The sequence below is a fragment of the Lingula anatina genome, chromosome 3, assembly GCF_051362555.1.
Source record: "Lingula anatina isolate TDL-2025a chromosome 3, LinAna3.0, whole genome shotgun sequence".
NCBI lineage: Eukaryota > Metazoa > Brachiopoda > Lingulata > Lingulida > Lingulidae > Lingula > Lingula anatina.
In genome coordinates this window covers 23,938,410-23,966,380 of record NC_141769.1, presented here as the reverse complement: position 1 = coordinate 23,966,380, position 27,971 = coordinate 23,938,410, and the positions used below count along the sequence as shown (strand labels likewise).

At 35.1% G+C, this 27,971-nt stretch overlaps 2 protein-coding genes across 6 annotated transcripts; one reads left to right on the top strand and one right to left on the bottom strand.

Moving 5' to 3' along the window:
- The first annotated feature begins 1 nt into the window (after window position 1).
- LOC106154021 (telomerase protein component 1) lies at window positions 2-15,997 on the top strand. 3 transcript variants are annotated; one of them, XM_013528274.2, is made up of 23 exons: window positions 2-405; window positions 1,706-1,983; window positions 2,439-2,507; window positions 2,897-3,003; window positions 3,769-3,902; window positions 4,149-4,294; window positions 5,211-5,303; window positions 5,582-5,740; window positions 6,157-6,293; window positions 6,599-6,710; window positions 7,266-7,376; window positions 7,958-8,131; window positions 8,547-8,734; window positions 9,100-9,269; window positions 9,709-9,892; window positions 10,241-10,361; window positions 10,801-10,929; window positions 11,429-11,547; window positions 12,152-12,287; window positions 12,626-12,748; window positions 12,959-13,102; window positions 13,410-13,490; window positions 13,657-15,997. In XM_013528274.2, exons 2-23 carry the CDS (start codon window positions 1,714-1,716, stop codon window positions 13,927-13,929), a joined length of 3,180 nt encoding a protein of 1,059 aa, XP_013383728.2. In that variant the 5' UTR covers window positions 2-405; window positions 1,706-1,713; the 3' UTR covers window positions 13,930-15,997. The 3 variants fall into 3 exon arrangements, with proteins under 3 accessions (XP_013383728.2, XP_086864967.1, XP_086864968.1); XM_087008841.1 differs by lacking the exons at window positions 2-405; window positions 1,706-1,983; window positions 2,439-2,507; window positions 2,897-3,003; window positions 3,769-3,902 and adding an exon at window positions 4,685-4,772 and having other exon boundaries at window positions 4,216-4,294; XM_087008842.1 differs by lacking the exons at window positions 2-405; window positions 1,706-1,983; window positions 2,439-2,507; window positions 2,897-3,003; window positions 3,769-3,902 and adding an exon at window positions 4,721-4,772 and having other exon boundaries at window positions 4,227-4,294.
- On the bottom strand, window positions 15,764-26,695 carry LOC106154359 (uncharacterized). 3 transcript variants are annotated; one of them, XM_087008838.1, is made up of 8 exons: window positions 26,541-26,695; window positions 25,713-25,903; window positions 24,993-25,069; window positions 22,284-23,943; window positions 21,767-21,973; window positions 20,452-21,290; window positions 19,220-19,422; window positions 15,764-18,394 (listed from the first exon to the last, which is right to left on the bottom strand). In XM_087008838.1, the coding sequence occupies exons 2-8, from the start codon at window positions 25,861-25,863 to the stop codon at window positions 18,325-18,327; spliced, it is 3,207 nt and encodes a 1,068-aa protein (XP_086864964.1). In that variant the 5' UTR covers window positions 25,864-25,903; window positions 26,541-26,695; the 3' UTR covers window positions 15,764-18,324. The 3 variants fall into 3 exon arrangements, with proteins under 3 accessions (XP_086864964.1, XP_086864965.1, XP_086864966.1); XM_087008839.1 differs by lacking the exon at window positions 26,541-26,695 and adding an exon at window positions 26,315-26,447; XM_087008840.1 differs by lacking the exon at window positions 26,541-26,695 and adding an exon at window positions 26,121-26,236.
- Between the last annotated feature and the right edge of the window lie 1,276 nt (window positions 26,696-27,971).

Genomic DNA, 27,971 nt, shown 5'->3' with positions numbered 1-27,971 from the left:
ATTGGCCCAAGAATTTAGTTTTGTCATTGTCATGATTTCTGGTGTAAAAAAAAGCTTTTCCAATTAATGAACAATTGAAAGTACTGGAATTTCTCAAAATAAATGCCATGAACCTAGTATATTTTAAATCTTTAAAAAAATTCACGTTAACTAGTGTGCCTATGGCGTCAAACTTTGTTCTGTCTTGCAAGAGCACCGCGTGATGCTGCCATCTATTATCCTCGAGAAATACTTCTCCATTCTTCGGCCTCGCTTGAGATGACATAATACCTGATACTATGTAAAGGTTCGAAAAGATTAACTCTCCGATCGAGACTACGCTTGGACACCGTTGTAAACATTGCGAAAATAAAGTCTGTGGAATGTTTGAACAAATCTTGCCCGAGAAGCACTAGATTTGTTAACGTGAGTATTCCACAAAATAGCATCTTCTTAGAAAACTACAATCATAACAGAGTAATGCGTATGTTTTATCAGGTTAAATGAATTTACTGAAATAATGCTTTGTTTAATGAGGCAAATGATGCATGGGTTTACCTGTTTACAAGTGTGCTAGTAAATTATGTAATACGTGTAGATCTACGGGTCCTGTGAGTTATTCCATATTAACGTATCTAGCTCTGCCAACAAACCTATTTACTTTCACATATTTGTAGATGACATTTAGGTAAGAAAAATAAACCCAAAAACTTTAGATTGATGTCTGAAATGGTTTCAGAAATATGATATTTCAGGGGTCGATATTTCAGTAAGAACTTGGAGTCGCTGTGACATGACATCTAGGTCACGGTGACCTAGTGACAGCTTGTGCGCTAAAATATAAGTGCTCACTATATCCCATTGCTATTTAATTGTAACTTTAATGCTTTAATATTTTAATGATGGGGATCCAACTATCACATTGAAAATGTTGCCATTTTTAAAAGCATTTTTAAAGCTTAAATGAAAGCAAGGTTAGCGTCCTTGTTTCTAAATAAAGGACACATATCCCATATAAAATGCCTCTCATTTCAGAAGAGATCCTGTATAATTTTTTAATGCGACTCATTTCAGAAGATGAGTTTCTGAACTTAATAGTTCAATATTCAAATCAGTTTGTACATGTTGGACTGATTAAAATACTGATAGTAAGGCATACATACATATATATATATATATATATATATATATATATATATATATATATAAGTGTGGTATTGGTAATTCTTTGATCACTGCAGTGGTGCATAAAAGTATTACAAACACTCAAAGCACGAATGTTCCCAAAACATTGGAATACAAGTACTTATTTTATTTTATTTTATTTGTTGTTAAAGCTAGTCACATATTTGGAGTGACATAACTTTGAAACAAATTCAGATATCAATCAAAAAATATGCGTTGTTTTAAATCTATGTAATATCTACATCTTGCTGCATGGGTGAGTTAACCCAGTTTGTTACATTTCTGCATCAAATACACCAGTGGTGGGGAGAGGAGGGGTGAATGTCACATTATTCAAGCAAATTGTACACATGTCCATATTGAAAATCAGAAAAAGAGACACTGACCCTGTAAGATCTCATTCTGAAGGCATTCTCTCTCATTTTGTTAGAGTATTGAAAAGTTGATAAAGACCACGCACAGTGCCTGCATGGGAAATTCATTTCCGTGCTTGTTTGCATTCTCATAAACTTCCCTTTAGCCAGTCTTATTTATTTTATAGGCTTCTCTATGGGTTGTGGTGCATCTACAGGTACCACAGGCTTGGCTCCTGGAGCTCGCTCAGGCTATGCACCTCTTGCATCAAAACCAGCTTCTAACTTTGATTTTGCTGACATAGCAAAGACATGGCATGCTTTGGCTAAGGCTGAGGATTTTGTTAAACATGGCACCAAAGTTAACATCCTCCCAGAAAGGAGGACAGGATGGAAGACAGTCCGTATATTTGTGTCGTCCACTTTTAAAGATTTTAATGCCGAAAGGGAAGTCCTAGTGAAAGAGGTATGATCAGTTCATTTATATATTAAGTGATTTTCTATGATTTGCTAATTGTAATTTTTTGTTTGTTTGTTTGTTTAAGAAAATAGCAATTTTTACCTAAAATTTATACAATCATAATCAGTATTACTTGTACTTTAAAGTTTTGGATAGGGGCATGTGCATTATATTCCTTGGCATATATTATATCTTCAGTCAGATTTCCATAGGAAGATTGTTTGAATAAATTACAGAAACTTGGACCATCTATATAAATTTTAATATTACTCATCACATTTTTGTTTTAATTAAGTCTCTAAAAAAAATTCAAAATTATTGAAACTTGCATGCTGCTCTAACCGTAGACAAATTCATTCGTGCTTGCTTTTAAAACTTTCAAGTTATCACATTTTAGGTAAGATGTCATATGAAAAATTATAGGAACTTTTTGAAAATTACAATGTCAGCCATCTTTACAGGTGTTTCCAGACTTGAGAGTTTGGTGCCAAGAGAGGCGTCTGCATCTTGTGGAATGTGATCTCAGATGGGTTAGTACACTTGATACTGTAGCCGTGTGTGTGCGCGTTCGTGCATGCGGGTGTGCGTGCGTGCGTGTGTATGTGTGTGTGTGTATGTAGGGGAAGAGTTAAGGGGGCAGTCAGGAGTATTAAGAAATGATCTGCTCTGAATCAGAAATTTCCTTTTTTGCTATCTAATATAGTATGGCTTCCTTTTAATAGTTTATTGTTTTTATAATAATAATTATGATAATAACAAAAACAACAGCAACAACAACAATAATAATAATAATAATGATGATGATGATGAAGATGGTGATGATGTTGATGATAATGAGGATCGTTATTATTATTATTATTATTATTATTATTATTATTATTATTATTATTATTATTATTATTATGTGTTTATATATTAGGGAGTACCTAAGAATACATCGAATGAGCTCGTCTTGAGAACCTGTCTTGAAGAAATTGACAGGTGTGTCAAGGAGAACACTATGCCCTACTTCATTAATATGCTCAGGTGAGTTCTTCCCAACTCAGATAGGATTTTTTTTCGGGTGCAAATAGATAGTGTTATCTTAATCTCATACTGATGTGATACTATTACCCAATGTTCATTTTCGTGCTACATGTATATAGAGCTCACTGAAGAGAAGTTGCCATGATATGTTTTATATGTACTTTGAAGGGATTAAACTGTACATTTAGGATGCTGAGAGGGTGTGTGTGGCAGGAACATGGCTATTGTTTAAACAAACCAATATATACCAATGTATTATATATCAATAAAAAACTTATTTCAACAGCTTTTCATTGTCACATGAAACTTGAAATTATAATTTTGAAATCATAATTTTAATTTGTTTCATTTGATTGTTATAAACTCCTGATTTAAACATGTGGAATATTTATTATATAATAGAAATTAAATTCTGGATAGGTAAAGTTTTCTTGATGCGTAGTTGGATTCAGAGTTTTCTTTATATGTTCCCTATCTTTCATAATTTGCTTTGCTGATAGTAGCTATATATTTACCTCTGCCAAGGAGGTTATGTTTTCACCCCTGTTTGTCTGTCTGTCTATTTGTTTGTCATCAACATAACTCAAAAAGTTATGGACCGATTTTGATGAAATTTTCAGGGTAGGTGGGAAATGGGTTAACTTAGAAGTGATTAGTTTTTGGTGGTGATCTGGATCAATAATCAATAATAATAAAAAATCGCTGCCTTAGCAGAGGTCTGCCCTCTCGGAGCGCTTTTCTAGTTATTTATTTATTTATTCTCAGTGAGCGAGTTGGATGGGTTGTAAAGGATGGTGATGTCCCCTCCAATCTCCTGGACCACTATCGCTTGTTTTATGGACTTTCAGTCACAGAGATGGAGATTGTTCATGCAGCATACAAGAGGATCAATCCAAATTGTAAGTACTTCTTCGATCTGCAGCTTAAAACACAAGTGGCAGAATATATATGTAGTTGGCTTTCGGGCAAATATCAACGGCCTACATGTATATAAAGTGGAGCTGGTAATTTTGATGGAATTTGAGCATTTATCCAGCAATTATTTGCAATGCACCACTTGTGTGATCATAATCTTTCTACTTAATTATTCATCCTTTTAAACAAACAAAAGATATTACAAACCTATTTTTTTTTTTAAATTTCAGCTATCTTTATGCTGAGGGACACTAGTTTCCTACAAACAATGCCAACTGAGCATGCGAAGCGCTTTTTGGACGACAGTGATGACCAAGCTAAGCATCACCAACAAAAAATGACTGTTTTGAAAGGAAAAATTCAAGAAAGATTTCCAGTAAGTAAGAGTGAAGAATCTGTTTATTTTTCTTGTCAGTATGGATTTTTGATCTTTTATCCTAATAGAACACATCACTGTAGTTCTATCGTTCCACTATATTTCAGATCTCTGTTTTATTTTACAGTATTTTGTTTCTGTGCCCCTAATTTCAGTCAAGTTTCCATGTAACATACTTTAAAAAGTAGTACTTTTAAGCTCTTTGTAGTGTGTGGTTCAATACCTAACATCTTATATTATCAAACAAAAATGTCGTCTTACTAAAAATTTTATTCAAGAATTTTGCTTTCCCCCTTTCCGTTCTTTAAGATGTAATACACTAATAACTTATAAGATTGTCTTGATTTTCTGTTTCACTGTCAAACCTCAATTTTTTTCCTGATACACAAGGGGTTCTTCTGAATGTGTGTCATTTGCAAAACCTAGCTTACTGCCACCATTACCTGAAGAGGACTTCTTTACCTCCAGATCATATATGGTAAATTCTTGTATTAAGATTCAACATGTACAGCTACTGCAAACTTTTTATGACTACTTTGCTTCTTGAGGTGACCTTTATTTTATATTTAATTTAGCACCTTATTTTTCAAATGATTGCTTGTTGTATATCTATGAGATTTTTTTCATAGTAATTGATATTCAAGTGTAAAAATGTACCACTAGCTGTTTATGAGTGTGAAACTTTTTAAGTTCATCTTTATAAATGATCTGAAATGCAAGAAAGATCTTATACAAAATGCACAGTGAAAATATAGATATAAACAAAGAAGAGGGAAGCAAAAGAATCAGATCCTTCCTGCCAGCTGGTCTCACTTTCAATATGAAACATGACTTTGTTGCTTTTGAAAAGGCACTTGCATTTTTTATGTTAATCAGCAAATTTTGCAAACTAATTTACTGAAATTAATTTTTTCAGGCTGAGCGTGTGTTGGTGTATTCAGCAGAATATGTAGGACCTGATGAAAAAGGGAAGCCGAGGCTGAAAGTGTCTGACACTTTCAAAGAAAGGGTAAGTCGAGGTTGGAATATTCATTATTAGTGGACTTAAACCTGTGTTAGTAGAATCCAGATGACTCCTGACTTCAGACTATATTGTGTCACTGATGCTTTTACCTTGTAATTACAGCTCTGTATTCAGCAATATCAGTAGGTTTTATGAAATGGCATAGAGCCTTATTCATTTTTATAAATTTTTATTCAGAGCGGACTTTTTACAAAGGCAACACAAGCCCCTGCCCCTTTTCCGCAGACTGGATTTTTGTTCATTTTTTAAGACTTATTCTTCAGGTGGAGGATTTTTTCAAGGAGCGTATAAGTGAGCAATATCCGATGTCGGCTCTGAAGGAACAAACGACAGACAAATACCAGCTGGCCCACGATGCTCAGGAGGCTTTCATGAAGAACAAAAGTGAGATTGTGCTTGGGAGAGATGCACTGGTGGACCAGGTGGGAAGATTGATTGAATTTGGAGAAAATAATTTTTTAATCGTTGGAAAAAAAAATTAAAATTCTACAATTTTTTGTTGGGAGTTGAATCAGAGCATCATGTTAGTACTTTGTTCAAATAAATACATAAAGGTCTTGTTTTCTTGCCCAGAGATCCTGAACAGTAATATTTTTCTAATTTTTCTTATATTTCTTTAGAATATTTATAAGAAAAAGATTGATTAGATAGTAGACAGTAATGAGAAAATCATTTGAAACCCTTTCTTTTTAGAAGTTATGAAGTCCTTTAAAATATGATGCAGTATATTTATGGGAAGGTTATATTTATAATGTTTTTTATATAATTTTCTCTTTTGTGAAACTGGGTCAGGACACTAGGCCAAGCAGGTAATGATCCTCTTTTATCTTTCAACCAGATCATCCAGTATGTTGCTGAGGGAGAGCGTGATGTCCCATTATTAGTGCTGGGAGAGCCTGGTTCTGGGAAATCATCTGTCATGGCGAGAGTGGCAGACATAATAGAAGACAAGGCCAAACTGGGGGAAATAAAAGGGTAAGTATATGATATATAGAGACTGTTTTTTTTTATTGGGATATAGCCTTACACATTGAATACTTTTTTACATCAGAACGAGATGATAGATTTGAAAGCACAATGGAATCTCTTTTTGTCTTCCTCGTAGGTATATGATCTCCTCAGTCAGTAACATCATTTTGACTATTTCTGCTTAATAAGTACTCTGGAATAGATGCAAACCCCAGCCTAAGCCCCCACTCCCCTCTTCACCTCAAAAATAGGCAAAAAAAAAAAACCTTTAAAAAAAGACAAGTGAATAGTAATAAAAACATTTTTTCCAGTGGGGGAGGACAGCAATGGCACATCTTCTACCACTTTGTTGGCGCAGTTCCTGGCTCCACGGATGCTGAGCCCATGATTCACCGTCTCCTGAAAGAACTGGGAGTCATCACAGTAAGTATAATGATACAATCACACATGAACATTATATTTTTGCTTAACATTTACAATGATTTACACCGTGAAACGTGATGGATTATGTTTGATATCTCAAACTGGTTCGTCAAAGAATAATTTGTTTTGTTGTCAGCTTTGGCAGCTTAGCTTATGAAAATGAAGCTATATTTTAAAATATTGCTGGGCATTTGATTAATGGATAGAGAGCAGTGAGACATCTGCATAAGTTTTATGAATAAAGGGGTTTTGAGTAAAGATATCTCATAAATTTTTGTCTTGGCTGTAGGAGTATTTTAACTAGAAAAAAATTTATGTTCATACTTCCTAGTACAAACTCTCATTTGTTTTGACATTTAAACTGTGTTTGATTTTGTGTATGTTTTGCACCTGGCCATTCATTGCTTACAGAATTAGTATTTGTGAAAATGTAAATCAAAATTTTAAAAAATCAGTTATACAAATGTATTTTCAAATCCTTACGGTTCCCCAAGCAGAGCATATACACAAACAGAGGAGGATTTACCTATAAACAATTTGTCTCATTTTTCTCAGGATGACAGCCAACTGCCAAAAGACCTGGAGTCGGCAAGTCAGCTGTGTTTCAGTATTCTCTCCAACACCAGCACCAAGCCTGTGGTGATTTTGATCGATGCTCTGAATCAGGTACGAGTGTTTTGTTGAAATAGCTGCATCAGTTTGGTAATGTGGACATGTACCGGTACACATTGTTCTTTTGTCACAAAATAATATAATTGTTCATGATACTCACAGATATGTTGCCATGGCAATCTGACATCATCTACAGTCTACACTGATGTCACTGTGTCATGCATGTGTCCTTGAGAGGCATTGAAACGTATCTGGGAATATTATAGGAAATATTATTTTGAGAACTTCACCACATGTACCAAGTGAAGTGGGTTGTTCAATGAGGTTATGACTGTTGCTTATTTGTATCTCAGTTTTGATGACACAAATTTAGGGAATATCGACTGAATGAAAACAATATGCTGAAATTAACATTTATTTAATATTTATTTATTTTCAAATCATCTACCATAGTTAATCAAAATTCAATTTTTTTTTAATACAGCACCAAACTCTTTAACAGTTTTTAGATGGACGAATGATATAGTTTATAGTTTAGATATTAAAATATCAGTGTTAACTTGTTTGAATTGATCACATTTATGTATTATAATTTTTTTCTAATTTTTTTTTTTTTTTTTTTTTTTGTATAACAGATGGATGATGATGACCCTGCATTAAACATGCTGTTTGTGCCCCCAAAACTGTCCCCAAATGTCCGCTGTGTGTTCTCCATGATCCCGGGGACCCCTCAACACAAGGCCCTGATGAAACGGGAGAGCCAACCCAAAGAACTCCCTGTGCAGCCCCTGGATATGAAAGCTAGAGAGGTGAGTACATAGGTGTGGTTATTATAGGCCACTCCCAGATGTTTGACCTCCACCAGGTCAAAATGTTGATAGTGTTAATAAAAAAGAATAAAAAATTCTTTAAAAAATGCAAGGAGACCCAGGTTTTTTCCTCCTGTCTGTCCTGCATAAATAAAGAATGACGTTTTTAAGAAGCCATGAGGAGGATGGATACTGTATTTTGTGGAAAACTGTATAGAATTTTATAAAACTTCTAAAAGTACCAAGGGAAATTTGTGCAGTAGGAGTTGAGAGATTAAGATGAGAGACCCATTCTTGGAACTAAAATACATGTAAGCCTTGATATCCTTGTTTAAATTCCTGTATTGACTATCCCTTTTCTGTTTGGAAATGAAACCTTTATACATATAGATGTAAGATTATCTTTTAATTTTAGGAAATTGTCCAGACATTCTTTTCCACCTACAACAAACAACTTGATCCGAGTCAGTTCAATTTACTGATGAATAAACCGTCCACTAATAATCCACTCTGGCTGTCCATTGCATTAGAGGAGCTGCGCGTGCACGGGGACTTCTTCACTGTGACGGAGAAGATTAAAAGTTTGAAGGAGGAACTGCCAGGGTGGGTGTTGGCAGCTGAGGCTGTGTTCACATCAGGTCAAAGTTGAAATGGAAGTAGACTGATTGATGTTGATGGACAGCCTTATTGTTGAAAATGTACATTATGTTTGCATTTTATGCGGCGTTGGCTAATAATGATTTAAAAATAGAAAAGTTTCCTTTGTGCATTTTATTATTTTTGTAGTTAATTATTTGTTTTGGTTCAAATTATGTAAGCTTTAAAAATTTTTCTTCTTCTAGTATTTTTTTCTTAAACATAAATGACATCATTTTGTTAAAATTTTTACTTCTTCCAGTTATTTTTCTGTCTTTTTTTTTTTTTTTTTTTTTTTTAGTTATAGTAAAATTGAAATGTTTCTGTTTCAGGTTACTGTCCCAAGTTTTAGAGAGGTTTGAGAGAGAAGCTGGCGGCAACCTGTTGATTGCCACCCTGTGCATGATTGAGGTGTCCAAGGGCGGGCTCCTGGAGTCTGAACTTCTAATTCTCCTGTCAGATGAAGAAAACCTCATGCCTCCATCTAGTGGGGCTGAAAAGGGTGAGATTTCTTAATGTAGAGACTGCAGGCCTTATAAACGGATTAGGCATTTAATAACACTGTACCATGATATTTTCTAGATTGTCACAGATTTTGCTGACTATTTGCCATGGCTGAATGATATAAAGGGTTCAGTTAAAAAAAATTATTTACTGGCATGGAGTCTTATAAATATTGATGGACAATTACAGTTTACAATTATTATATGCCTTCCCTCATATTCTTGGTACAATACATGCACTTAACTTTTAAGGTACTTACTTGTGTATTGCTTCATCCTGTTGTTTTTTAAAACAAAATTAAAATTAAAAAAAAAAAAATGGAAATTATATCTCTCACTGCACATTAAAGCTGTTGCCAGTACGTTAGCGTCCAGGATAAGATTAAATTTCCATTTCTATTGGTTGTACTTTAAATTGTGTCATGGTATTCGACTCAGGTGCCAGAGATGCCCCAGAGAAACGATCAGCAACACAGAAAGGGGCAGCTAGAGGGCAGCTGAGCTACTTCAAGTGGGCTTCAGTATACAGAGTACTCAGGCCATTTCTTCGTCCCTACGGCCAAAGTGGAGAAGGACGACTGGATTTTTATCACAGGACACTTAGCAAGGCCATAAGACAGAAGTATATCAAGATTTTTTCCATTAATAAAACAGTAATGTGGTTTTATGCACTCTTTTTGGCATCACAAATGGTGGAATTTTTTTTTTTTTATACTGGGAATTTCTTAGAACAGCCATGCTTCACTTGGCATGCAGTTGGATTTTGAAATATGGAGGCAAAAATTCCCTGACAGCTGTGATTTGGCTTCTGGAAACAAAAACAGCAAAAGATGCTTCTTAGTTTACTAATTACTTTACAACAATATTTGAAATCTCATTATTTTTTCAAGGTACTTCAACCTTCAAACCTGATTTATTTGCTTAATTAGGTACTTCAGTAGTCAAACCTATTTTATTTGCAAACTTAAAGGTACTTCAATGGGCAATCTGAAGAGGGATGTGATACTAACACAAAGAAACTGTACAGGTGGTGGCATAGCAAACTTGCTGACTTCTTCTTGGGTTTGGATAATATAGAACGAAAGGAAGAGGTAAAGTAAACCAGTGTTCAGTGCTGGGTTGCAAGATTGTTTTATCTATATTGCAAATGGTATTTTGTTTGTAAGTGTTATTCAAGATACAGATACGCATGTGTGCAATGCCTGCACTGATGTCAACAGGCATCATTTGTGCTGTTCAGTCCATAGAGATTTGCGATTTGATATCAGCAACAAACTGATAAAATTTCTCAAATATTCTTTCAACATTACAACTTAATAAAATTTTGTTCTTCAAATATTTTTTCTACATTACCACTTAATAAAATTTTGTTCTTCCTATAAAATTTTGATGGTCAAAGAGCTATAATTGAATACTTTATCAACAGAAAGTATCATTAAATATTGAAAAAGATTAAAGATTGTACTCCATTGTACTTATTTTTACATGTTGAAATTCTGTGGTTAAACGTGGCTTTTCTTTATATCACAGGAGCTTCCCTTTCACCTGATAGAGCTAGGAGACACTAACAGGCTGGAGAAAGTTTTACTGGATTGGGCAATGTTTGACAGGCTTTATCGTGAAGACTGGAGCGCTCAGCTTCACACCTACTGGAGACAGGCGAGTGAACTGGGACATTTTTTAATGAATTGATTCTGTCAAAATAAATTAATAGTATTACACAAAAGTAGGCATATACATATACATGCAGTCATATGGGTTGGCTCTTAAATCTAAAAATAGCAAACCAAGTATGGCCTGAAAATTGGGTAAATTTCCATGTCTTAGTCACTTTACTAAGGTTCTCACAGGGCATTTACCATTTCTAAGAAATGTTTTGAATTAAACTTTTTTCTTATTAATTAAAAATTACTGTGGTTACAATTTAGCCTAATTGAATTGATTTTTGTAAACCACAACTGGATGGCTATCCTACATAGAACTTTAATTTTGTTATTTCCATGAATTAGGGCATTGGATCCTGGCAAAGATCTTGTTTATTAATGTTGTTTGAGGTTGCAAAATTGGTATTTTGTTACTGTATTATAATTTCCTAAAAATAACTCTATGAGCAGTCATTGGAAATTGATGTGTAATTTTCTGTTTTGTGTTTTTGTAGGTTGGTGACACAGACAGAATGAAAACTCTCTACCTGGAAGCTTTGCACAACATGGAAAATTCTCCTGATTTTGATGAGGCCCGGTTGGCTTTGAGATATGAAAAAGTTGCAAGGGTATTGTAAGTAAAAAGAATTTTTTTAATTTACATGTTTCGCATGCAGGTGTGCATGCTTGCACAGAAACCATGTCATTGTCATTCCATTATGGGACCATTCAGAATGAGAAGAGCTAAGTGCTAGCTAGGCCATGACCTAAATATGGCAGAACTACATGAAAAGAAGACCGCTTAATCCTGTAATGGTCTCTCCGCCTCTCACACGCCTCCCCACCCGTTGTTCCTCACCCGATTGAATTGAGCCAAGAATTAATTATTGTGCCCCTGCAGGGATGATGCATGGGGAGGTGTGTGAAAGGTGGAGAGACAATTACAGGATTACGTAAGTGGTCTTCCTTTCATGTAGGTCCGCCATATTTAGGTTGTGGCCTAGCTAGCACTCGGTCATTCTGAATGGTCCCTATGTGCATTTTGTACATTGAGTTGTTCCACACTGATAACAGTACTACAGTCTTTGGATCATGCACTGTGACCAACACTTATTGACAGAATTTGAAATTATCTGAATATATTTTCGAGTAATTGAAAAGAAAAAGGACAGCAGAGATAAGCTTACTGCACAGGCAGAACCAACAAATTTTAACTGGGATTTCTAAATTGTTTTCAGGTCTCAAGTGGGGTTCTTTGAAGAACCAAAAGCATTAGCAGAAAAGGCCATGGCTATGGAAGAGACACTGTTGGGAAAGAGACCAGAGAGAATGGCACGACTGTACAATCTGATGGCTAAAGTCTGGGATGAAGGAGTAAGTTTTTTCACTTGACGATAACCACAGGCCCGTAGCCAGCAAATTCAAAAGGGGTGTTCTTTTACTGATAAAAGTGGACCTTTTACAGTGAAATTTATATATACCTAGATAAAATTTTACCCAAAGTGGACCTTTTCATGACAAAAGAGATGGTTCTTTTGAACCCCCCCCCCCCCCCCCCCCCCGGCTACAGGCCTGAACCATGTCATACATGCAATTACATTTTGATATATGATTTATACATCCTATAATTTATTAGTACAGATGGAATCTCTTATGGGATCTTTTGATCCTGTAAAGAAAAACTGTCAAATTGTTTTGAACTCCAATTTCAGGTCATAAAGAAATATGAATTTATGTACAGAAGTCAGTTACCAGACCTGAATACTTGCATCGAGTGGTATGCCAAGGCCATTGATGCCATCAAACCCTTGGCTGTCAACTCCAAGGAACTCAAGGTACAATATTTATATTCATTTATGATGTGTGTGTGTGTGTGTGTGGGGGGGGGGGGGGGTCTGGAAAAAAAAAACACACTGAAAATTTGTTCTGAGATCCTTGGACCTTACTGTTTCCACTTTACAGCTCTTTTTTCTCTACCATTGGCTCATAATGGGATCAGAGTTTTGGAAATTTTTTTGGGACTTGACACAAATTTCTGATTTCAGTCCAAGTGGGCGTCTGACATGTCTCGGATCACGTTTCACCTGTCTGGGTGGTCCCTGCGTGGCGGTAACACCCAGCGTAGTGCACAGGCAGCATTGACGGATGGGAAGGAATATATTAAAGCTGCGCAACAGGTCTTTGAGGAGGTAAAATTACATAAATTATGAGGATTCTTATGCAAATTGCTTGTTAGTTATTAATCTAGAGTGTGAAAAGGAGGAACAGTTACAATAGATTATGATTGAAATTTGAAGGGTTTTTTTTTACAGGATCACTTCTAGCAACTGTTGAAATAATGTTTTGAAATTATTCATTTTAAAGTATTTTGTCACTTTTGAGTAGATCATATTTATTTATTTATTTTTGCACAATTTCATTCTAAGAATACTATGACCTTACAAATGGATATATGCACAAAAAAAGTAATAAATTTTTATTTTTGTCTTTTATCAGCTTAATGACATTGGGATGCTTGCTGAGACAACTATGACTGAAGGATTGTTATGTCAAAGTGCTGTGCCTGAACAACTCAAGGTAATTATTTCCATACAAAATTGACAAGTCGGTTAACAAGAGGTGACTCTCTGTAAACAGGGGAGACATATAGCAGCTAAAGTGAAGGGTCACTTTTTCACATTTGATTCCATTTTGTATTCATCTCTTGAAAGAATCATATTTTATTAAACTATTTCCTTTTCAGCTTTATGAAAAGGCCAAAACAATGTGTTACCAGGTCTATGGAGAAAAGTGCATTTTGGCTTCTCGGATCATGACAAATACAGGCATTCATTATGAAGAGCTGCGAGATTACCTGAAAGCCTACGACTGTTTTAAGAAACAGGCGTACCTTTGTGTGGAGATCTATGGCCCCAAACATCCCATGACCGTGCGGTCAATGAACACAATCAGAGAACCAATGTACAGACGCATTGGGACTCAGTTAGGGGACCCTCCTCCACCTCCAGCAGAGTAAAACTATTTGTGCGCAGTTAAGAAACCCTACAGTACCTCCAGTATTAAATAAAACCATTGATTCTTTCAATGCTCCATTTTATAAATCAGTATAGAAATACATTACTTTCGGATATTACACCCTAAACTCAAATGAGAAAGAAAAAAATGAAGTTATGATTGAGATTTTATTTTAGAAATGCAGAAATTTTGAAAGCTTGATGATTGACATTGGCTAGATGTTATATACATATCTGAGCGTCTCACATCTCCTCTACCAGATAAACTGGAATATACTTGGGATAATTTCATCCAGTCCCTTGGATTGAAATGGTTTGAAAAACAAACAACTTTCTGTTCTGCTGTTACAAACATCTAGTATGCACATGTGGTTGTGACATTGTGTGGTTATTAACTTCAGTTGTATGAAAATACTGTGATAATTCAGTAAAAGTGTTGTTATGTCATTGTATTGTAATAGGAATTAGCCACTTTTAAGCAACTATGTAGACTTACGTTTTATATAACAAAGTATGTTGTTATATAAACAAAAGGTTTATTGATTTTTTTCTCTGTCTTGGGTAATTTTTGATAAGAACTTCGTGTACCTTACACATGCATGCATCTTACATACGTCACATTCCGTCCTACCAAACATTTAATATCCAACTTAAAGAGAAAACTACCTGTGAAAAAAAATGCAAATGATTCGGGTAAATGGGACAAGGATTCCTTTTGCTCTGCATACTTTTTATGGTTACTTGTATCACATGATATGAATGATGCATAATCCGTTTTTGTTTTTTTCTTCATTTATATTTTTGGTGAGGATTGACTGCTGTTAGTGGGAAAGGCAGTGACAGAGCCTCCCTTTTTGCTTTTGGCCAATGATTAATTTGTCTCAATATTGCAATTTAAGGGCAAACATTTGTCAGTCTTTTTAATTATAAAGCATTTGTAAATTTTATTTGAGTGATACTTTTATGATATAAGTCATTTAACCCCTTTGTCACATGGCAGTACTTGACTGCATTACTTTAGGCAGAGACTTTCAGAGAAATGTTAACATCTTTTCCATTCTGTTGAACTGCCAATTATTTTTCAAGAAATATATATTATGTAATTTAATGTATATAATCATGTTAAATGTGTTACTGTGATACAAACGCAATACATGGAATTTTTTTCTTCCATATTTCGTAAGCAGGAAAACTTTGTTGTTTAAATTGCAAGTTGTGGTTATGCTTTATGTGAATTTTTAAAAATTATTATTTCACAAATGTTAAGCAACAAATTACCTCCAAAAACTGCAATTAGAAAGTGGATTTATTTCTTTGAGGTTGTTAAATCCAAGCAATTGCATAAGTCATTCCAAAGGTATTATGAGGTTTAATACATATACCACCTTCATATAGATTAGCTTTGTGAGTGGTTTTGAATAATTGTTGTTGATCTTAATGTTTCAAGGAATTTAAAACAACTGGTGATGAAGGTGGATAGGTGTTTTGTCTGCCTTGGATTTTTTTTTTTTTTTTTTTGTGTGTGTGTGTGTGTGTGTGTGTGTGTGACCATGATATCTCATAAAATTCTTCACAAATTTTGATGAACTTTTGAGATGCAGTTATTTAAGAGGGATAAGAAGGGATTCCCATTTAAACTAATTCAGGGTCTTTGAATATTTTTTACATTATTTGTATAGACTGTAGCAGATGTGCTGTCTGGTTTGTTAGACTTTAAAAACCATGTATAATTTAGCAATTGTGTATTGAAGGGATCATCAACTGGTTTGAAACTCCATTGTATTTCACAGTTAGTTTCCATCTCTATCCTCTGTGGCATGTAACATTTTGACAATATTCACTTTTTCTGAATTTATTTAAGCAAGCGCCACAAATAGTTACAAAAATGTCAGTCTTGTGCATCAGATAGCAGTGTATAAGGATTTTGTACTCTTAAATTAAGTATAGGTTAATGTCATATATTTCAAAATTCTTATATTTTAATTAATGTATCTGTCCATTCCACTTCCTAAACTTCATATTATGAGTGGTTACCTCTTCACATTCATGTGTATTCGGATGATGTATTCTTAATAAAAGATATTTCAATGCCAAAGAAGCATTATTTGTTTCCAAATATTATATGGTTATAACTAAATTCATTTCACAGCTTGTCTAATAATACAGATAATGGTTGTCAAACCCTTTTGCTAATATGTACTTTATATGTAATAGCAATCCAATTAACGCAATATAGATCTAACACTGAAATCACTTCATACACATGAAACATTTTATAATAAATCAAATGTAAACTGCAACTTGTTACTAAAATCACAATAAATACAAGCATATTGCTAATACCCCCTTTACACTGGACGGCGTCCGTTCTGCGTCCTTTCTGCGACCATGAAATTTGACATCAATGTGGTCTTAATAAGGAGGTACGAGCATTGATTTTGTATCAGAATGAATGCTCAATGATCGGCCAGTTGTCGGCACGTAAAGTATTATAATCTTTTAACTCTCAAATAGGACCGTACTGCTGGACGCAGAAAGGACGCCGTCCAGTGTAAAGGGGGCTTAATGAACTCAAACTAATAACCAAAGCAGAAGGTAAACGTTATTAAATAGTAATAATAAAGTAACAGGTCCAGTTCTCAACATTTAAGCTTTTGTTCAACGTCATCTCTAACACTAAACTCATCTGTTTAATTCCAAACAAAAATAACTTCAAAATTGTCCTTTTTTCATTTAATAAACAGTCAAAAACATTTTAAGATGAATTAAGAGGACAACCTGTATTTAGAGTTGGCGATAAACAAAGTGATTTCACTATGCCTGTGCTGAGCAATCATTTCACTGGTCAAGTAGCTTCTTAGTCTCTGCTTGGTGTATCAATAATATGAATGCCCAGCCCAGCTCCACTTAATACTTGATCTTCTGTTTCTTTTCTTCCAAGGAAGTAGCTGTTCTAAAGAAAATTACAATATAATCCGATAAAAATTTTTTTCCACACCATTTTGCAGTCTGATAATTGAAATTGAAAGCAAAGATGAAACACCAATAACTCAGAATGATAATTAAATTTTGTACATATATATCTTGAATATTTAACACACATGGTATTGACTCAATTCTTTCAAAGGAACTAGATTACAATACAATAGCACTAGGATATAAGATTATCATATAACATGTAACATGCATGGCACATATATTTGATTTACAAATGGTTATTCAAATATGCTTCCAACTTTGCATGTTCATATTTGTCCTTTAATGCTGCGTAGCAAATAGCAAGCAAACGTCATGTTACACATGTAGGCCTCTCCAGAACATATTTGTGCTGAATTTAAAGCTTTTGTAACAGATGGCACACCAAAAATAAGCTCAAAGTGCTTTATAAAGCAATTATCAGGTCTAAACCCAACCACATTTTTTTTGCTGAAAATCCTTGTAAAATTGGAAGGAGGACATCTCTACTCCCTTTGCTTAATAGACTATTCTGCGGTAGGTAAGAAAAATAATTTTTTACATTTCGAATGCAAATTAAAAAATTATCGATGCATGAGCTAGCAAGAAAATTAATAATGTTCCCCTTAATCACTGCAGTACATCTTATCCAAAATTGTTACAATTATATATAAACCTCTTTTCAAGCCATATATATATTTGGACCTGGTATATTAAAAATGTTGAAATTTCCAGGATGTTCTCATTGTGTACATTTTGCTACAGGGCATGTAATTCAGCTAATATGTTACCCAGTTTTCAAACTCCAACAGTTATCTAGTAAATATTTGCCTTCAAATTTTCAGTCCACCATTCAGTATGGTATACAGAACAGAGGCTAAGATATCTTTTCAAACTATCATTCACCTCAGGGGTTCAGCCTTATGTCTGTGAACTTAATGGAAAGAAATATTAAAAGGTACTTATCCAAAATTTACATATTAGCGTTTAGCAATTTACGAATTAGCTGATAATATATTTCAAATACAATTTCTACACATCTTACATATTGTGCCTTTAAAATAAGGTTACAATAAAACTTCAATAACCTTTTTTTTTTCTTTTCACACTACAAATTTAGTTTTATTTTTAGATAATTCTGAAAGTTCTTGCAAAGGAAATCATGTATTTAACAAGCATCTGTTTTCACATATACATGTACATCGATGCTACCAAATCTACACATCAAAAGAATTAATTTACACATAACTTCATGTTTGTATATCAACTTGGTATATGCATATACTTGTTTAAGTTTCACATCAATGAATTATTAAAGATATAAAGATGCAACAATTACAGTTCTATAATATACCCTAATATTCTATGTTATTAATAGTCTACATATAAATGTGGCTGACTGCCCATTATATGATCATTCCTTGTTATGTACTTGTACAAGTTCACTGCAGACCCAGGGAACACAGGCGTTCTTGAAGCTGTGGGAGATAATTGGTGTCGGGGTAACCACTCCTGTAGAAAGAAAATAAGATTATTTTGTAATTAAAAAACACATTTTGAGTGAGAAAAGCAAGCTACAATTGATGCCAAAGTAAAATGTATTGACAATGCTTCTACCATGATGTTTATATCTGGGTGTGTCAAACTCACACAATTTTCAAGAAAAACTTACAGATGGACAAAACGACATGCAGCATTAATTGGCAAATCTTCATCAGGATTACATTCAGAACAGCGGACTAACAGATCCACGGATCAGATTTGGCTGACCCACTTGAATGCTTGTTGTGTAATCCCCGTGAGGAATCTATTCAGTGTCTAATTGGGAATTAAGCGGCAAGTTTTTTAGTGGGTCACCATATTTGATGAGCAGATTTATAAGTCTGCTTTTCTGAATGCGCTCTTGGTCTGGAAATGTACCATGTGATGTCACTAGGTGGCCAAATAAAAGAGCACCCCCTCCCCATTGTGCCTTAGATCTCAAAATCCACAGTGACCGTGTTATCATAAATATGGATTAAAATCAATGTGGAAACAGGGGTATGTCACTACCTAATTTGCACTGGATGTGATCATGCCAATGGAAACAACAACAGCAGAACAAATTGAATAAAAATACAGTTATCATTCTTCACAAATCATAGCATCTCTGTTCATGCTAGTTGTACATAAATGAAATGCTGGGCAAATATTCGACATTACTAACAAATATTTGCAACACAGGATATGCCTCACTAAACCAGCATGAATGCTATATTTCACCAAAAAAAAATAAATAAATAAATAAATAAATAAATAAATAAAAGAAAAAAAAAGGAAAAAGATTCTTGTACTTACTCTCCATACACATCCGTCTTAATAGGAATATTGGATACCACTCGGTCCATTCCACTGCTTTTTGCCCTGATCACTCGGAACATCTTTCCAGCATTAAAGCAATCATACAACAAACTGAGAACTTGTCTTCCCTCAGGTGTGTCTGGCAGATAACCCACTATTTTGGTGCCTTTGTATGGTCTCCCTGGGTATGGATGGGTTTTCTAGGAATTTAAAACAAGTATTTAGTATAAGTATGTGTAGTCTGTATTCCCTTTGGTTTGAAACATGAACATTGTCAGACTGAAATGATCCAAAATAATTAAAGACTTTAAAAATTTTATTTCTTAATTGAACACAAACTATGACCAATGTCTTTCAATTAATTACAATCCTCAATTCAAGATCTTGTAATGGTTCAAAGAACAGTTTTTAAAAATCTTTTTGTTCGTTTGTTCATTCTTTTTAAGTTTCACATGCAATCTCCTCCGTCCTTTGAAACTATAACAAGCTTCAATGACTACTAGACCTTTATACAGCAAAAATTTAATTTCCATGGTAAAGCACTGCATTGACAAAATAAAGATATATAAACCATTTCTGAGTTTTAATTTCTAATGTTTATTGTCACAAGATAAAAATTTATCTTTTATGACCCAAAACTAAAAATGCAGGACTCAAAAATAAGCTTAAGTATTTTAATTTCATGAAAGGTTTTGGATATGGCATACATGCAGGACTCAAAAATAAGCTTATGTATTATAATTTCATGAAAGGTTTTGGATATGGTATACCTTGGTGATTTAGACAAAGGTGTTGAAAAAGTATACCACACATTTTGTGCTATTACAGTAAACAGACTGAAACATCTAACTTAAGTAAAGAAAAAAATTACCTGATACTGGATCTTACTTCAAACGAGTAACAATACCTTTCCTCCTTCTAACAAAGTCATTAGAAATAAGATCCAGTATCAGATTCAATTTTTTCTTTACTGAAAATAAAACCCATCTGGATGACCCTTAGCAAAATATCAGGCCTGCAGCAAATTGGCAGCAAATTTGCTGCAATATTGTTGCAAACTGCAATTCTTAGCAAATTTACTGCAATACTGCTACAAATTAGCAGCATTAATTTTCTGTTGCAAACTCCCTTAAGTTTGCAGCAATATTGCTGCAATTTTCTTGCAACATTGCTGCAAACTATTCACTTTGCTACAGGGGAATCATAACATTCATTTCGAAACATCTTACCTTCTGCACACCATCTGGGATGTCCAGGTGAAGAATTATGGTGGAGTGTCCACGGTATCCTGGGAGTTGACGTTCATCTGTCACATGGCGTAGATTGCCTGGCAGGTCATAAACTTGCCCCACAGTATTCTGATTTTTTGGTTCTCTAGCAGTTGTCGTGGTAGTTGGAGGAGGAGCAGTTGTCCTTCTTTTTGGAGATGAAGTTTTCCCAGAGCAGAAAGGGCAAGGATGTCTTCCAAAGGTATCGAGTGGAATTGATTCCCAACATGGCCGACACAAAATGTGATGGCAGGACAAGCGCAATAGGTTATGGTCAAAGCTGCAGAAAGCACAACGCTGTCCAATGTTCTTGACTGGGCGAGAGGCCTTAGGGGATTGGATAATCTGAGGCTGGGATTGTGGCACTGAACCGCGCATCTCATCATCTCTTCTGGGGATGGTCTTGGCATGTGGTTCTGCACCACCATATGTTGGTTGATGACACCTTGGAGAGTTGGGTGATCTTTGGTGTTTCAGAGCATGAATGGCTGCTTCTTCTGTTCTTGCATGGGTCTTACACCCTGGCTCTAAATCCCCATATTGTGGTTGGTGACGCCGGGGTGGCCTAGATCTCTGTTGTTCCATAGCCAAAATGGCTTCTTCTTCTGTTCTTGGATGTGTCTTACATCCTGGTTCTTCTTCAAGGACCGATTCCACCATGAGACCTCGCCTTGATCTACCTTGTTCAAGTTGTCCAATACGTTCAGTTTCATCCAGAAGTTCATTGATCACTTCCTGGGTCCTCGCATCACCTCTCTCTAAAAGCTTTTGGACTGCTCCTTCAATTTCTGTGACTGGTCCTTGAAAACAGAGGTAAGAAAATGGTTTTTAATTGCATTTGTATACAACTTCTATGCATTATGGATGAAATGCAAATCTTGGGAGGTGTTTCTCTCTATTGTTAAAATTTAAGCGTGAGGTAGAGGTAAAAATGACTAAAACGTTGATTGACATGTCACATGAGTTGGTATCCTGATAAAACGGTAACTTGAAATAATGTTTTAAAAACTGCAAAACATAAGACAAAATGTTCTATCACAGTCTCCTTGACTTTTCATTCAAGGCTACAAGTATATAAATTATAATCTCAAGATTTACACCATTGCATTCATTTCCAGCATACGTTATGGCACTCTTGTTTCTGATATTCTGTGTCACAAAGCTACCTTAGTGAACGACAACATCATGAAACTAAGTCTTGGAACAAAGAAGTCATGTCAAACCCTTTTTTTTTTTAAATACCAAAGTATGCAAAAAAGACAAAGCTGTTAAATACCTTTCACACTTTTCGATGAAATTGCTGGAACTGTGACAGATTCCTGCATGAAAATGTCTTGGACAACTTTGGTGGCTTCAGGGTCAATGTTCAGGACATGAATTTCCTTCAGACTAAGATAGCGGCCACTTTGCCTACGTTTGGCAACATGATTAATAGCAGAAAACAGAGCCACGGCAACATCATTGAGAGGTACACCAGCAGCACCTAAAATACATTGTACAAATAACCATTCTGTATCTTCATCAGTGATTAAATAAGTAAAAAAAGTTTAACTTGAAACTATTTCAACCAATTTTTGCCACTCAAACTGAAAACCTTTTGACCTGAAGCTTTCAAATAAATATTTTTGTTAACATCTCCACAGAATTTATTACAGTCAGGCCTATTTTACCAAAAAGCCTTCAGCTTGGATGAGTTTCCTGATGAAAATATTTGAAAATGATCACAAAATTCACAAAAAAAGGGTTCTTAAACAGTTATTTCTATTAAACAACTGCAACAATATCCCATTTACCTGCACCGATTGCTGGTAGGGCAATAGTTGTTTGCTTTAATTCATCAGCTCTCCTGAAGATGTTCACAAAAGTCAGCTTCAGTTTCTGCAGACGATCGGCATCATCTGGGTAATCTCTGAGCTGAGGGCCAACAGCATGTATTACGTACTTGGCCTGGAGATCTCCAGCTGTGGTTACTTCATTTTCAGTCACTCCCAAAGGATGGCCTCGTTCTATAAGTATCTGCGCACATGCCCTGTCAAGCAATCTTCCTGCACCGTCAGAAATGGCGGCTGCTACCCCTCCAGCATTTGCCAGGAATTCATTGGATGCACTGACGATGACATCAACAATTTCTTCAACAATGTCTCCTGTATACACCATGACAGATAAATTAGTGACAAAGAGAATTTGTAAAACTAAATCATCATTCATTTTCACATCTTGTACACATTGGATGAAATGTTTTTCATGGACTGACTCTTGCACTTCATTTTGAGTGTCACCTGGTATTGGATCTTCTTCATGGGTTTCATCATGCCTTGGACCCCCTCTGTCAAGAATGTCTTCAAGGGTGAATGGGTCTCGGCGATGGTAATTTTGAAATAACTCTGCAGGCAGTTTCTCTTTCAAAAGCTTGACAAACTCATCTCTAGCTTGCAAAGCATACAAAGGACGACCAATGAAAAAACAAATGTTGGTCTCTTCAACATATTCATAGGCAACATTTACATATTTTAATTTCAGTTCCTCGATAACATCGAGTACTACCTGGCGACAGATGTCTGGAGTACTGGGGACTTTTTCAGAGGTCACCAATAACTCTTCTGACAGTTTCTGATAAAGTTGAATGAACTCTTCGTTAGCCTGGGCTCTTCTTGTTGGAATAGTTTCTGGTACGCCTTTCTCATCTGTTTCAATATGAACAACATCGTAGCTTGGTTCTTCACCAAATGCAGGGAGGAACTTCACACCAAATTTGTCTTGGATCTGAGTAAGGATTGGCATTGCTATACAGCGAATGTACACCCACAAATGGTGATCTACACACAACTCGTTCTCATCTTCGCTGCTGCTTCTCGTCAAAGCGCTAGCTGCCAGTGGAGATCCCTTTCCTGATCTAATTACAGGGGATGGCAAGTCATCCTCATATGGCCGAGATTTTTCAAAAAATGCTTTTGTCTCTTTATCTGACTGTGCCAAGTTTTCATCAGACTTTTTCTTTGCAGGGATTTCTCTGCCTGACTTCTCACTTGCTGAAATTTTTCTCAAAGCATTAGTGGGATGTCCCGTTCCTTTCTGATCCCTTTCATCAGGTGCAGTGGTCGTTTTTGCTGCTGTTACTTTAGTTCTTGATCCGGACTTCTGTTCTTCTGATTTTTCAAGGAATTCTTCTTGCAAGTCGTGTTTCTCCACATGTTCAAAGGATTCAATCTCTGCTTCGTCTTCTGCAGTAAAACAAGATGGCGGCTTGGCATCAAGACAAAGGTTGGCAAATGCCTCCGCCAGCTTACGATGTCCCTCTTTGACCTGATAGAAGTTGCCTCTCAGCACAATGTCAGATTCTTTGTACAACACACTACAGCCAGTGTCATTTGCTACTTTCTCCAGTATTGGTCTTACTGATTCAAAGTCCCTAGTCCAAAAGCTGTTAATACGTCCTTCTATGCACTTGAATGGCTGGAATAGAAAGAGATATAAATTGTATTCAAATATATATTATATATTCAAATATATAATTCAAATAAATAGATGAGAGCATTTTTTGTAACAAAAATAAACCAATGCTGCTGTGATTACTAGTATGTACTATAAAAAAGTTAAAGCAATAACAACTCTTCCTTTGAGATTCAAAATTCCACAAGAAATACATTGTAAACAACGTATATTCTATTGTATTTTACCACTAAAACGGCCGTTATTGTAGTAAAACTAAAATCTGTGCTTGTCAATAGGGCTTTCGATGCCTTTCTTCCCAGTTGTCAAGGCATCCGTTGCTAATGACGTAAGGGTGTCACGCGGATTCTCGCGTTCATTCGAGACCAAAATAGCATGGCGCAAAACGTGTTGATGCAGACGGAGACGTAAGTTGCAAGTTTTTGTACAGTGCATCGGATAACGAAAATCCCAGAATGGCACACAATGTGGATATAAATGCATTTTTAACAAAAAGACGAATATATCTCATGAATATTATATTATTGTTGTTGTCTACTTTTCCCGCGGTTTTAAGTCACCAGTGACTATGCAGTGTCAGAGAGGGCTCCGTCAGTTAAAATCTCTTAAAAGATTTTAACAAAAAACCGTACATTTAGGAAAAAAAAACCTGGATTAACTTTGAATGCAGGAATGGGGTCGTTGACCATTGGTAAGTACGGGAAAATTGCCGTTTTTTCTAGGAAAATCCTATTTTTGGCCAAAACGAAGAGTTATTATGACTTTAACAGCTAAAGACTAAACCTACTGGCTAAAGCCAAGACTTAAGCATTATACTTTAATTTAAAATAAGAAGAGCATCTTTCCTGCCTGCTCTGAAAGAATACCTGGATATTTTTATTCAAATTAGTTCATATGAGAAACAACAAATAAACCCATTTGAAAAAAAAAAGGTACTTAAAAAATTTTAAATAATTAAATATTATTACATATATAATAATAGATATAATCCAATGATTCATTTGAAAAATACAAAGATTACAATTCATAAAAATAATACATATGTATCATACCTCTGGTGGTTTCTGTTGTACAGTAATGTGAACTCCATTCACAGAGTGATTCTCTTGGGTTAGGACTTGGTTGACAGCTGAAATAAAAAAAAATATGATTAAACTGTACATTCAATAAATTTTGAAAGATAACTAAAATAAATATTATTATTCTCTTACTTAAATTTTTTGTTTAAAATAATTTCTGCCATTACAAAAGAAAAAAAAATACATTGGAAAAGACTTGCTGACTGGGGCTTTACTAATTATATATTATATAAATAATTTCTGCCATTACAAAAGAAAAAAAAATTCATTGGAAAAGACTTGCTGACTGGGGCTTTTCTAATTCACTCAGTACACTTATGTCATTTTTTACAGACACATGTCAATGTTAATTTTTGTTAACCTTTTTTGTTATTTTATTTAATTTATTTGATTTATTAATTAACTTATTTTTAGTAAAAGGTTTGATAGAAAAAGCACATATAACTGATCTTTGGCCAAATAGTACCAAATCTGGCTTACAAAATAGATTTCCTATTTTTTTAATTTGATAACTCTGACAAATGTTATCCATGATAGTGAGAAGGAATAAAATAATAATAACTCATCCAAATATAGCACATTTCATTAATTCATTAATTCAAAAATGTACAAATTAAACTTTTAAATTACAAATTGCCTACTAAAAGTCTGAAATTAAAATGCATATGCTCAATAAGCTGTTGAGAAAATTACCTGCTTCTGTTGTAAATGTAATAAGAGCCTGAGTTCTTGAAGTCATTACAACTACAGCATTTTGGTCATAGGAAGTGAAGTATGTTCTCAGGTCTTCTTTACGAATACCTTCTTCAGGAAGATGGACTATAACACATCTCTTATCTGCCATTATTTATACCACAAGCTTTTAATGTAACACTTCAATATTTCTGGAATAAACGATTCATATAATTAAATCAATATAAAACTGATAAATGAAGAAAAAATGGCAAAGCATCAATTTATAATTTTGCAATTAAATATTTTAGCTCTTAATTAAGTTTTCTTTAGAATTTTGAATTACATTGAATGGGATTTCCCAGCAACACTTCATTTAAGACAAAAAAAATCTGGACCCTGTAAAGTAAAAAATTGATAAAATCTCACAAAAAATTTAACAGAAAATCCGGTTTCACCAGCCACGACACAGAGAAACAACACCGAGTAACGTTCTTGTAAATCTAGATCCAGACCTACGCAGACTGCTTATTTATAGATCTTCAAAAAACTTTCCCTTGTTTACAACTATGAATGATAGTCAAATATTCTAGAAAACTACGTATTAAGTTAACCTATTTTACCTTGTTCGCAAACAATGCTCATACTCGAAAATTCTATTCCATTATTCCTTCAATGTAAATATGTAATCGGAGTTTTATTGTGACGCTCCCGCTTTTATTATCGTTTTCTACGCAAGCGATTCAATAGCTTTGATCCGCATCATGTGACCAATCTAAAAATAGCGATGACGCTATTTCAGACAACAAAACATTCAGTACTGGTCGCTGACGACAGTCAGTTTCTTACCTTTTCCAATGTCCCAGTTTGTTCTCTACAACTTCGTGACTCTGGAACTTACAGTCACAGACGGTAACATTCGCTAGACTAACGAAAATGTGTAGTTTTATGGAGACCTAAGAATTTCCCGTTCGCTAAAATGGCGGTCTAAGAACTGTATGACGTGCAATGAGAAAGGGGAATTCCCTAGTTATTTTAAACTATTTCCGAGTGTGAAATAGGCCAACTAGAGTGGGACTGAACATATATTGGTGGCCTATCCCATACCCCCTTTTACGTCGAATTTGATGTGGAATAAAGGTGAAAGTAAACAATAAATTCTGTACTTTTTTGATAGGATAAAGAAATTAGCTGCTAGTGCGACGTACCGTAACTTGCGCGTACACACGGCGCATATAACATTAGGCCTATGGATTTATAACTTAGAAATGGCTATTCCACTTTAGCTATAATAATAAGATAGACCTCTGATACTTTTTAAAAAGGAAATGATGTTATGACGTTAAAATAATATATCCGGTATTTACCATACCAAATCGAAATTTCCCCGAAGAAAGTTCTTGCAATCACGAACCCTATATATAGGCCTATTGCTTATGACCCATCCCGACATTACACTCGACAAACACACGCACATGTAAATACGTCAGATACGTGCTCGCACATGTGACACGTAAGGGAGACCGGGGCTAGTTGGCCCAGTTTGACACTCAGGCCCGTAGCCAGCAATTTCAAAAGGGGGGGTTCTTTTTTTTTTTTTTTTAAAGTGGACCTTTTCCCATAAAAACTTCATGTACCTAGATCAAATTTTACCCAGAGTGGACCTTTTCCCGGCAAAAGAGGCGGTTCTTTCTTTCGTTCCTGTCTACGAGCCTGACACTTTAACCTTGGCCTTGTTGAGGCAACTGGGAATGAGTTTGAGAGGCTTTCTTGGCATTATTGGATAATATGGTCACTTTAAAAAATGATATGATAAATTTTTTACCCCGTAGTTACTTTTTTCATAAATTGACTGGGGCCAACAAGTGGGCCTATAGACTATAATTTTATTACAGAATTCTAATGGGCCATGTGGTCCTCAGAGTGTATCTTATAAGACTGTTTACTGACCAGCTGCAACAAAAGGATGTCGATATAGCCTATCACTCCCCTTAGAACTTCCTTGGTAGCAGGCCTACCTAAAGGATATACCTTAATCACATACATGGACCTGCTGGAAACGCCCCTCGTCCCGGTTAAACAGACGTTTACTTGCGTCCCTGTTATCTCCAGCAACCCGCCCCCATCTCATACCTGCCAGGGAGATTCTGTACGTACTCCACCCCGACACACACACACACACACACACACACACCTTTTGTTTTACTGTTTTCTAAGGAAAGTAAGGTAACGCATGGGTTTTTTTAAACACTTTGCGTAGATATATAATAGTAAACCTTG